The 13302-nt window shown below is 36.0% G+C and overlaps 1 protein-coding gene across 3 annotated transcripts in view; it reads left to right on the plus strand.

Moving 5' to 3' along the window:
• The window catches only part of DSC1 (desmocollin 1), a 36973-nt gene that overhangs the window by 12794 nt on the left and 10877 nt on the right, over nt 1-13302 (plus strand). For all 3 annotated transcript variants that reach the window (XM_055235427.2, XM_063612063.1, XM_063612090.1), the window contains 6 exons: nt 2859-3003; nt 5724-5890; nt 7708-7842; nt 9443-9628; nt 11325-11584; nt 11736-11878. In XM_055235427.2, the coding sequence (XP_055091402.1) occupies nt 2859-3003; nt 5724-5890; nt 7708-7842; nt 9443-9628; nt 11325-11584; nt 11736-11878 (1036 nt within the window). The remainder of the gene's footprint in view (nt 1-2858; nt 3004-5723; nt 5891-7707; nt 7843-9442; nt 9629-11324; nt 11585-11735; nt 11879-13302) is intronic.

The raw sequence follows: 13302 nt of genomic DNA on the forward strand, positions 1-13302 counted from the left end.
TGGTGGTAGTGGTGATGGTAATAGTGGTAGCGGTGATGATGTGGTGGTGATGGTGATGATAACGGTGGTGAAGTTGGTGATGAGAGTGCAGTGATGATGATGATGGTGCTGCTGATGATGGTGGTGGTGATGATGGTGGTGGTGATGATGGTGGTGGCAGTGGTGGTGGTAGTGGTAGTGGTGATGATAATGATAATGGTGATGATGGTAGTGTGGTGATGATGATGCTGGTGATGATGATGATGGTGGTGGTGGTGGTGGTAGTGGTGGTGATGATAATAGTGGTAGCAGTGATGATGTGGTGGTGGTGATGGTGATGATAACGGTGGTGAAGGTGGTGATGATAGTGTGGTGATGATGATGGTGCTGCTGCTGCTGGTGGTGGTGATGATGGTGGTGGCAGTGGTGGTAGTAGTGGTGATGGTAATAGTGGTAGTGGTGATGATGGTGGTGGTGGTGAGGGTGATGATAATGGTGGTGATGGTGGTGATGATAGTGTGGTGATGATGATGGTGCTGATGAAGATGCTGGTGATGATGATGATGGTGGTGGTGGTGGTGGTAGTAGTGATGGTAATAGTGGTAGTGGTGATGATGATGGTGATGGTGGTGGTGGTGATGATGATAATGGTGGTGATGATAGTGTGGTGATGATGATAATGGTGGTGATGATAGTGTGGTGATGATGGTGCTGATGGTGATGGCGGTGGCGGTGGGGGTAGTGGTAGTGGTGATGATAATGGTGGTGATGGTGGTGTGGTGATGATGATGGTGCTGCTGCTGATGGTGGTGATGATGGTGGTAGTAGTGGTAGTGGTGGTGATGATGGTTGTAGTGGTGGTGCTGGTGGTGATGGTAGTGGTGGTGGTGATGATGGTGGTAGTAGTGGTAGTGGTGGTGATGATGGTTGTAGTGGTGGTGGTGGTGGTGATGGTAGTGGTGGTGGTGATGATGGTGGTAGTAGTGGTAGTGGTGGTGATGATGGTTGTAGTGGTGGTGCTGGTGGTGATGGTAGTGGTGGTGGTGATGATGGTGGTAGTAGTGGTAGTGGTGGTGATGATGGTTGTAGTGGTGGTGGTGGTGGTGATGGTAGTGGTGGTGGTGATGATGGTAGTGTTGGTGGTGGTGATGGTGGTGGTGGTGGTGATGGTAGTGGTGGTGATGATGATGGTGGTGGTAGTAGTGATGATGGTGGTAGTGGTGGTGGTGGTGATGATGGTAGTGGTGGTGGTGATGGTAATAGTGGTAGTGGTGATGATGGTGGTGGTGGTGGTGGTGATTGTGATGATAATGGTGATAATGGTGGTGATGGTGGTGATGGTAGTGTCATGATGATGATGGAGCTGCTGCTGATGGTGGTGGTGATGGTGGTAGTGGTGGTGGTGGTGGTGATGATGATGGTAAGTGGTGATGATGATGGTGGTGGTGGTATGGTGAAGTGGTAATGATATACTACTGTATTCGGCTCCTGAATTTAGAATTTATTGATAAATAAGATATAGAGATCAGACTGACGGAAGCCATAAGTTTTTTTTTAAATTTTTTTTATTTATTTTTATTTTTTATTATTATACTTTAGGTTTTAGGGTACATATATAAGTTTTATTACTAAAAAATACCACCCGGAAGTTACTTGGAGAAAAGTGAGTAGGAAGGCAGAGAGAACATGAATGGTTATTTTAATACATTCCCTTCCAGAGTTTGGAGTGTAAATTCTTTCCTTTCCAGGTTAGCATGAACAGTGAACATGAAATGTTGCCTTTTAACACAATAATGAGGATTTTGTGGTTACTTTAGCAGTTAGTGGGTAAATCACTGACAAGTCTGATTGGTGAGTATCACGGTTAAAATTGTGAAGCACAATAAAATCTGACTTCTGAGGCTACATCGATTGGAACAGGGAATGTCAGAACAACTCCAGCAAAGTTAGTGAGTCAACATGTAGAATGCATTTGGAGTCACATGAAAATGATGGCAGTGGGAATAGAAAAGAGAACATGCATGAGAGACACAAAAATGCCATAATCTCTAGAACTTGGCAACTGACTACTAAGGCTTATGAGAGAGAGGGAGGAGTTTAATGCCTGAAATTTTAATCCTAGTTCACTTAGAAATGGTTACAGTAGGGAAAATTAGAAGAGCTAGTTGTGGTAAAAAGCTGAGTTAATGCAGAATTCACTTTGGGTAGGTTTAGTTGTTCCCATGAGTGATGAAAATCCATTCAACAACTATTTGCTGAACACTTACTATGCACAAACCACGTAAGGAGGGTGTAGGAATAATTTGGAGTTTAAAGGGAAAGGATATTAAATAGATACTGGCTGTTGGGGACAAGGCATTCATTTTGAAATGGAATTTCTGATATGTATATGCTTTTATTAACATTTTTATTGCAAAGAAATACATGCTTACCATAGAAAAATGAGAAAATATAGGTAAAAAACATATAATTGAGTTATCCTGAAATAGTTCCTGTCCATTTATTTGTATGTATATATACGTCTGTACATAAATAGAATTATATTTTTATAAACTTTAAAAACACGTGTTAATAACATAATTGGGGAAAATCTACATGCATTCTAACAAGTAATACAGCGTACAGCTAATTCAGAGAACAACTGGAGTGCATGGTGCTTAGAGTGGGAGAATAATGAGCAATAATGCTGAGAGGGGATTGAAACCACATGGCAGGCAGAGACTGCATCTGTGGGTTATCTCTCTATTGCATCATTTCTTAGTTACGGGTCTTTGGGAATGATTTTTTTTTTAATGTTACATTTTCCCCCACTGCTAGGCTTACTTTTGTGCAGAATTTGTCATTCGAGAATACATTGATGGTATTTTCCCTCCTTTCAGTTATATGGCTATGCAACAACCGCAGATGGCTATGCACCAGAATATCCACTCCCCTTGATCATCAAAATTGAAGATGATAATGATAACGCCCCATATTTTGAACACAGAGTGACTATCTTTACTGTGCCTGAAAATTGCCGAATTGGTAAGTTCACATTTTATTGTAGCATGACAAGAAGACTATTTGACATTTCACAAGTATTATAATTAAAGATGTTTACGTTTTATCATTGCATTTTATGCTTTTTCTGGTATTTCTGATTACACATACTTTTTTCCCATTAGGAACTGATGTTATATAACATTGCTATTAAGGGTTGTAAATGACTCTGAGCAAACTTTCTTAAATTTAAGCATATTCATATGATAAAATATTATACATTTTTCCCTGTTATATCATGATTTTATAATTCTGGCAGCATTTATTTGACTAAATTATCTCCAGGGTGGGGTTGTTGCTGAAGTTGGTGTTTGGTTTACCAGTGCACGCTTAGAAAGTCTAGAATGAAGGAAATGTTGCTCAATTTTGCCATTAGGAAAAGTCGTTGTTCAGTATAAAAGGGACTATACCCAGAAATCCATAGAGAATATTACAGGGGATTTACACGTGGGCCAGGGATCATTTATTCTTCCAACAAAGTAAGATGTTATTTTTTCATTCGTTCATTCATTCATTCATTCAGTGGTTTTTTAAAAAGTGTCATTTAAGGATATATAGAAGCCTAAATGTAGGAAAAATTCAACTTTTCCTTCAAAGCAAGAAAAATACTCCAAAAAAAGTGATGTAACCAAACATACAGGAATGTCTATTTTATGGTGCCAAGGAATATTTTTTTTAACAGACATTTGAAATTCAAAGTTTGACTTTTGTAGGCTATGTAAGTGTAGTACCAGTTTATATTAAAATCTTATAATATCAGTGTTGTTTTCCTGAATTCTCCTTATTAAATGACTGCTGGGTATTAGCTTTCATTTTAGCCTAGCTTTGTAACCAGTGTTTAGGATGATGGCAATTTTAGGAAAATACTAGATTTTTGCTTTCATTGAATTCCTTATTAATATTTTGAACACAATTATGTAGAACATTTTTAAATGCTTGACTTTCAAGGATATAGTACATAAAACATTCTAGTTTTATGACATCATACACTTCTCAAAGGAAAACCTTTCTGTGCTCATCTTGCTACCCACATATAGAAGGCAGCTAATTGATACATGAAGTTACTAACTGGTTAGATTAGTACACAACAGATCTATATGTGCAACAGACAAATGCCATTCATATTAAATGTAAAGATATTTTATATTTTTACCATGTACATATGTGTCACAGGTGCATTTATGAAACAGTACATAATTTGAATCTTTATAAAGTTTCAATACATTTTCAAGGAACCAGAAATATATCATGGCATGGAAATATCGATCTGATATATAAAACATATACATTGCCCTTTTTGGCATATCTTCCAAACAAAATGAAAAAAAAATTAAACTGATTTGATGCTATGTGCAGCCAAGACTGTGACCCAAGACTACTAAGGGGTGTAACAAGACTGACTAGTTTGTTTTAAAATGTTGCAAGAACAGTTGTTATTTCCTGTGGCCTCCTCCATTCTGTTTCCATGTACATATGTGTGAATAATATTGCTGTTTCACAATACTAATGCAATGTATCTAATACTCTCATGTCTGGACTATGAAGCTTGTCTACATGATACACAGACCTCTCCCTATGATTTTGTCTTGCATATATTAATAGTTATTTGTATACATTAATAATTTATCACATTTATTAAAGTACAAAAGGATAAAATATTTGTTATTACATGAAAAGATGTGGTATACCTCTGATTAACATTATCAAGTTGGGTTATAACAGAGACAAGGTATGCAGAGAAGGTCCCATTCAAAAATGGTCCATGAACACTTAAATGCCATTGGTGAGAAGGTAAATTAGTTCAGCCCCTGTGGAAAGCAGTTTGGGGATTACTCAAAGAACTAAAAACAGAGCTACTATTTGAGCCAGCAATGCCATTACTAGGTATATACCCAAAGGAAAACAAATCATTCTACCAAAAGACACTTGCACTTGTATGTTTATTGCTGCACCGTTCACAATAGCAAAGACATGAAATGAATCCACGTGCCCTTCAATGGTGGATTGGATAAAGAAAATGTGGTACACAAATACCATGGAATACTATGCAGCCATAAAAAAGAATAAAATCATGTCTTTTGCAGCAACATAGATGCAGCCGGAGGTCATTATCCTAAGCAAATTAACACAGAAACAGAAAGCTAAATACCACGTTATCACTTATAAGTGAGAGCTGAACATTGGGTACACATAGACACAAAAATGGGAACAATAAACAATGGGGATTCCAAAAGATGGGAGGGAAGGAGGAGGGAAGGGGCTGAAAAACTACATATTCGGTACCACATTCACTACGGGGGTGATGGGATCATTAGAAGCCCAAACCTCAGTATCGCACAATATACCCTGTAACAAACCTGCATGTGTACCCCCAAATCTAAAATTAAATTAAGTTAAATTTAAAAATAGCCCATGAACTTAGAGAGAAAGAATTTCAGAACTACTGTTTCTAAGGGTAGTGTGGGAACTGTTCTCATATATGTAGAATACGAATCATGTTATTCACAGGAGCCACCTAACTGAAGTTCCCCAGTAAGGGAGGCTTAGAGACATTTAGAACAGTTTCACATTCCTCAACTTAACAGTAAAACTAATCTACTTGTGGTTTGGGGGAGAATTTGCTACAGCAATGCCTTGATTTTATTTTGTTTATAATTCAATTATATGAGTAGAAATTTTTGACACTTTTGGATTTATCTAAACAGGAACTTCAGTGGGAAAAGTGACTGCCACAGACCTCGACGAACCTGACACTCTCCATACTCGTCTGAAATATAAAATCTTACAACAAATCCCAGATCATCCAAAGCATTTCTCCATACACCCAGATACCGGTGTCATCACCACAACTACACCTTTTCTGGATAGAGAAGTAATGATGATTAATTAACTATCTAGTCATTAAACTACATTTAAACTGAGAATGAACTCCCGAGAGAAGTTGCAGTATGGCCAGTCTGGCCTCTTTCTCAGCATGCTTCTGTAGGCTGTGGTTAGGGATTCTCTGGAGACGTCCTCTGTCCTTACAGAGATGTTGGGAAAGTACCATATATTAGACAGGGCCTCACTTGAAATCACTAACCTGATTTGATTTGTTGATGATAAAATTGCTTTACATTTATTTTATTTTTTGTTTTTAAAAATATTTTTATCTGGCACCAACATGCTTAACTTTTTAAATTCATAAACTTTGTTGTAGCAGCTTTGGGTTCACAGCATAATTTAGTGGAAAGTACAGACGGGGCCTGGGCGCGGTGGCTCACGCCTGTAATCCCAGCACTTTGGGAGGCTGAGGCGGGCAGATCACGAGGTTAGGAGATGGAGACCATCCTGGCTAACACCATGAAACGCTGCCTCTACTAAAAAAATCCAAACAAATTAGCCGGGCGTGGTGGCGGGCGCCTGTAGTCCCAGCTACTGGGGAGGCTGAGGCAGGAGAATGGCTTGAACCCGGGAGGCGGAGCTTGCAGTGAGCCGAGATCGCGCCACTGCACTCCAGCCTGGGCAACAGAGGGAGACTCCATCTCAAAAAAAAAAAAAAAAAGAAAATACAGATGGTTCCCATATACTCCCTATCCCCCCGCCAACACACATAGCCTTCCCTGCTATCAACATCCTGCCCCACAGTGTTATATTTGATACAACTGATACACTTATGTTGACACATCATTATTACACATCATTATTACCTAAAGTCCATAGTTCTCACATTGTGGTTCACTCTTGGTGCTATATATTCTATGAGTTTGAACAAATGTGTAAAGACAGGCATCCATCATTATAGTATCATCCAGAGTGGTTTCACTGACCTAAAAATCCTCCTGTTGAGGATTATTGTGCTTCTGTAGTGCTTCTCCTATTGATGCCTTCTTCCCTCTTAATTCCTGGCAACCACCGATATTTTTACTGTCTCTATATTTTGCCCTTTTTTAGAATGCCATATAGTTGAAATCATATAGTATGTAGCCTTTTAAAATTGGCTTCTTTCATTTAGTAATATGCTTTTAAATTTCTTTCATGTCTTTTTAAGTCTTGATAGCTCTTTTCTTTTTAGCACTGAATAATATTTCATTGTCTGGATGTACCAGTTTATTTACCCATTTACCTACTGAAGGACATCTTGGTTGCTTTCAAGTTTTGGCAATGATAAATAAAGCAGCTTTAAATTTTAAAATGTTATATTAGACACATCACCTTTCCATTGTACCAATCAGCCAATATCTTGTTCTGTACTTTTACTTATTTTTTTAACAAAATTATATGTAAAAAAGAATATCTGGGCCAGGCACAGTGGCTCACGCCTGTAATCCCAGCACTTCGGGAGGCTGAGGCAGGCAGATTGCCTAAGCTCAGGAGTTCGTGACCAGCCTGGGCAACACAGTGAAACCCTGTCTCTACTAAAAATACAAAGATTAGCTGGGTGTGGTGGCGGGCGCCTGCACTCCCAGCTACTCTGGAGGCTGAGGCAGGAGAATTGCTTCAACCTGGGAGGCAGAGGTTGCAGTGAGCCAAGATCATGCCACTGCACTCCAGCCTGGGTGACAGTGAGACTCCATCTCAAATAAATATATAAAAGAAAAAATAAAAAAGAATATTTGTACAATAATCATGCCTAAACAAGTGGTTGTGAGAATTGCAAGTTATAGGAAATAAAAGTGTTCATTAATGTAGTTTTTTCCTTTTTTTCAGAAATGTGATACTTACCAGTTAATAATGGAAGTGCGAGACATGGGTGGTCAGCCTTTCGGTTTATTTAATACAGGAACAATTACTATTTCACTTGAGGATGAAAATGACAATCCACCATCTTTCACAGAAACTTCTGTGAGTATACCTCTCTATTCATTCATCTAGATTTATCTACTTTTTCAAAAAACATGTCTAGAATTTGGTAGCTCTGTGAGATCACACAGTTTGACAGTTTGATTTAAATAACTACTACTTACAAATAACATAGGGAGAAAAATATGATTTCTGTACAAACAGTTGAAGTACTAGTTATTTCTGGATGCTAGGGAAATAACCATGCTCTCGGCTACCGAAGAGCTTCTTAGCCCTAGATGTAGCTCATGTGTTCAACCTTTTTTTTTTTTTTGGCGTTAAGCTCTGCTACCAGATTCCTTGGCATTAAATCTTTATATAGGGTGAAGGGGGAGAGGCTCTCTCTCTGGTGTCCTTTACATTTCAACTTCTTAAGATGAGTAAGGAACTAGCCTATGGAGACAGTAGTACAGGCTGGCCCACGACTCCAAACAAGCTCTTCATGTACCATGAGTAAACTTTTCCTTAGGCAGTAAACAATAAGATATATATATATATATAAATATATCTACCTATCTATATATTTATATATATAGATTTATATATATCTATATATATAGTTATATCTATCGATAGATATATTTTTATATAGCTATCGATAGATAGATTTATATATATCTCTATAGATAGATTGATATATGTGTGGTGTGTGTGTGTGTGTGTGTACATATATATGTATTTATATTTTTATGACAGTAGTTTCAGGAAATGGTTCTCCTTTCCTGAACTTTTGATAAATAACCTTTCATTTTTTCATTAACTTATTCCAGAGCACAAGTCAAAGAAGGAAAAACCTGCAAGTACAGTGACAGACATGACATGTTCATGTAATTTCTTACATGAATCCCTACAATATATGAGGATATATTTTACCCCATATTTCATATGAGGAAATAGAAAGTCTGTTAAGTCAAGATCTCATACTAATAAACCATATACAAGGAATAACCAGGATTCAAATCTAGGTCTATTACGCTCCAGTGTCTATCATCCTCCTATATGAATTCACCTTCTATCTCTAACAGATTCAATTTACTACTTCTTTTAGTCTTTAATATCTTATGCTTTTGTAATAATATTTTTGTGGAGGGCTATTGTTTAATGTCTCAAAAAAAGGAAAACTTTTCTGCTAAAGGTTTGCAAGTGAATCAAAAGCACATTTGGAAAGATTGGTGTGAAAACAATTCTCCAGAAATAAGAAGCCAGCATGTGTTTATAATTACCTACAAGTACTGAGTGTTTAATATATTAACGTAAGACATTTATTAAGTGTTTACTGTGTAAAAATGGGAGATGATAGACTGTAAATATTGTAGAGGCTCAGAGAAGAGACAAATCTGAGGTCTAGAATGATTAGGAAAATTATCTCAGAGAAATTCAGAAGGTAAGACTTGGGGTAGCCTTTGAAGAATGGAAAAGATATGAAAAGGCAATTCAGGAGGAAAGAACTAAGCTACGCATTAAATTAGTAAAATGTTTCCCAATATATTGAGGGCAGCTTTTCATATCACTTTATTTATTTTTTCTTTAAATATATGTTTTAGCATATAAAGCCACATTGTCGAAGTTGTAAATTGATAATAATAAGGGGCAATTCTTTCAGTATGTTACAGAAGTAGAAGAAAACAGAATTGATGTGGAGATTTTACGAATGAAGGTACAGGATCAGGATTTGCCAAACACTCCTCACTCAAAGGCTGTATACAAAATTCTACAAGGAAATGAAAATGGAAACTTCAAAATTAGCACAGATCCAAATACAAATGAAGGAGTGTTGTGTGTTGTCAAGGTAAACAAATAAAATAATCAGGCTATGCTTTAAAATATCCTAACTCATGCACTGATTTTAAGAGGCAATTCTTATATGTATATGACTAGACTACTGCAATGCAAGGCCAAATGATTTGTATTGGTTTATATAAACTTTTTTTTTTCTTATTCTCTTACCCTAATTTTCTCTCTTAGAAGAAAGTTATGTCAGGTACAAAACTCATTGTTCTCTATATGAAGAAAACCAAGACAGAGAAATATTGAATACTGAACCAGATATTTGCTTTAGAAGGGGTCTTAGACACTTACTTGTCCAAATTTCTTTTTTATAAGAACACACAAAAGAAGAAAATGGAAGAATCACTATTTGAAATCAAGCCTCAACTTTTCAACTCCTTTCATGTTCATATTATATTTTATTTTTACCTCTCTATGATGTATTCTGTAAGAGAGACTATTGAACTAAATATTCAGCAACTTTTCGCATTAATCCCCCTATATTCCAGATAGCCATTTGCTTTGGATTTTTTAAATTTAATTGCAATTACTGGTTTCTAGGATGATTACTTTAACTGGACCTAATTGTTTTTTAGTCCATCTATCCATAGCTCTCAGTAACTTCTTGCATAGCTTCCTTCATTAATTTCTTAGAGACAATTTAAGTCCTCAGAAGGTTCAGGCAGACATTGTGTTCTCCTGGTAAGATTTTTAGAAAATATTCTTTAATTATTGTACTGTCTACTTTTTCTTTATTTCTTTTTCTTTTCTGGTTCCTAGGTTTTTTTCCCCTTGATTTTTTTTTCACCATTTAAATGTTGTTTTAGGATTCTTTCTAATTATTCAGTTTAGGACTGTGTTAGTTTGTTTTCCCATGGCTGATAAAGACATACCTGAAACTGGGAACAAAAAGAGGTTTAATTGGACTTACAGTTTCACATGACTGGGGAGGCCTCAGAATCACGGCGGGAAGCAAAAGGCACTTCTCACATGGTGGCAGCAAGAGAAAAACGAGGCAGAAGCAAAAGCAGAAACCCCTGATAAACCCATCAGCTCCTGCGAGACTTATTCACTATCACGAGAATAGCACAGGAAAGACTGGCCCCCATGATTCAATTACCTTGCCCTGGGTCCCTCCCACAACAGGTGGGAATTCTGGGAGATACAAATCAAGTTGAGATGTGGGTGGGGACATAGCCAACCATATCAAGGACCAAGCGCTTTCATCAGGAACTAAACAGCCTGAAATATAATGTGCTTTGAAAAGGTGCTGTTAAATATCTTCTATCTTTTTACTCAGGCATAGAGTAACTGCTGTATTGTAGCCAAATTTCTATCTAATTATTGTATATACTTAGTTTGGAGGCAATTTAGTTGTCACTGTTATTCCATATAATAAGCAATAAAATAATTTGAATTTTTTCATACACTTATCTTGCATTTCTATTAATATTTAAACTTATAATGAAAAAGGCTGAAGGCAAGATCTTCCAAAAGAAAAATGAGAAGAAAAATGGGTTGAATCTGAGAATCAACAATTTTGCATTTGGCAATGATTGTCACTTTAGGAAGCTAATTATTGGCCTTTAACTGTATTAGCCCTAACTTTAGGTTACATTTTAAATGTAAAAATGATATTCCTTTGTAGGAAAATTTGAAATTAGAAGTCTTATATATAATGTTATATATTGACTTATTAAAGTATGCTTATTTAACAGCCATTGAACTATGAAGTCAATCGCCAAGTTATTTTGCAAGTTGGTGTAGTTAACGAGGCACAATTCTCTAAAGCAGCGAACTCACAAACTCCTACAATGTGCACTACAACTGTCACCGTTAAAATTATAGACAGTGATGAGGGCCCTGAATGCCACCCTCCAGTGAAAGTTATTCAGAGTCAAGATGGCTTCCCAGCTGGCCAAGAACTCCTTGGATACAAAGCACTGGACCCGGAAACATCCAGTGGTGAAGGCTTAAGGTGACATACTTTTCAAAAAGCTCCTTAATTTTAATTGTGATGTAAATTGATTTTAAACTTAGGAATGTTTTATGTATTTTTCAAAATGACAGATTTTAAGATCATGTCCCTTCTTTGATTTGACGATTTATATTTGATTTCTAAAAATTAGGTATCAGAAGTTAGGGGATGAAGATAACTGGTTTGAAATTAATCAACACACTGGCGACTTGAGAACTCTAAAAGTACTAGATAGAGAATCCAAATTTGTAAAAAACAACCAATACAATATTTCAGTTGTTGCAGTGGATGCAGGTGAGTGCCATTTTCTACAGATAAAATATAAATATACGATATGTTTTTAAGGAAACCTTGGAGTGAAATATGTTTATTTCTAGACAAAACATAATTCAAACAATGTTTGCATTTTTATTGTTCATGTTATTGGAGATCACCCAATTTAGGCTTCAGTGCATCTATAATGCAAAGCTATGAGGTAGTGAATGGCCAAAGCTTAAGGCTTAATTATATCACAGTAAATTTAAATGTAATTACATCACAATTAAAATTAAGGTCTGAGGTTTCAAAGATGATCTATATTGTTAATTTCTGCTGAGGAAATTGTGGCATACTCAAGGATCACCATTTTTTTTTCAGAAGTACAGGTTTAGATACATTATGATTTGAGCTTGCTGAAAGGGTTCAACACACCTAAAACAGTTTGGTTCAAAGTAAGTTTGTTCTGAGCTTCTGTTAATGGAGAACAAATCATTTATCCTATTTTATAAAACAATGATCAAACAATGACTTAAGTCTTTTGTGGTGATTTGCAATCTTTTACCAAGGTCAATTTTAGAATCAATTCTGTAAAGAATGTCCTCCAAATATAGTAGAGTAGTGATTTGGAAATCCTTTTGAACATACAAATTTCTATCAGTAAACCACTTGTTAGTATGCTTAAATATATATTTATAAATACGTTTTTAAATATTTGCTATCATATGTATTTATATACATGTACTATTATACTAATGTATACATAAAAATACACAAAAGATATTAAAAGAGGATGATAAAAATATAAGTAGAAGCTACACTCATTCATTTTATCATATTGATGACAAATTTACCATAAATTTTGGCAAATTGCCATAAATAATAAAGATAAAGGAACTTGGGCTTTTATAACATAGCCTATTCTTTTGACTACCTGCCTAATCCAAGAAGGTTTTCACTCTTTTTACATGCATATGCTGGATGTTCAAAACAAACTAGCTGATACAATACCATAGGTTTTTTTTTCTGTGTCTATTGCATTTCTTTAGAAAGAATGGTTGAATGTATTAATAAATACATATCAAATTCCATGGTAATTAACACAAGTTGGTAGTAGTGAAAATGTTCATGCTTATTTATTTGTCCCTTTGACTTTTTTTTAATAACAAAATGCAAACAATGTGTTCTCAGATATTATACCCCTACTTTTTTCTATGATGGCAAAGAAGACTTTATGTTTACTCATTTATTCCCCAACTGTTGGTTTGTCTATTAAGTTCTAAGTATTAGACAAGCTGACATGGAAATTAAGAATGTTAAGATAAGGCCAAATTCTTACACGATATCAACTATAGAATTATTATAGTTTCACAAGAGATGCTATGATGTGAGAACTTTCCTCAAAAAGAATGTATGAATATTATCAGAAGTGGAGATCAGTTAAGAGCTGCTCAGATTAAGGA

Source organism: Symphalangus syndactylus, chromosome 1 (genome assembly GCF_028878055.3).
Source record: "Symphalangus syndactylus isolate Jambi chromosome 1, NHGRI_mSymSyn1-v2.1_pri, whole genome shotgun sequence".
Lineage (NCBI taxonomy): Eukaryota > Metazoa > Chordata > Mammalia > Primates > Hylobatidae > Symphalangus > Symphalangus syndactylus.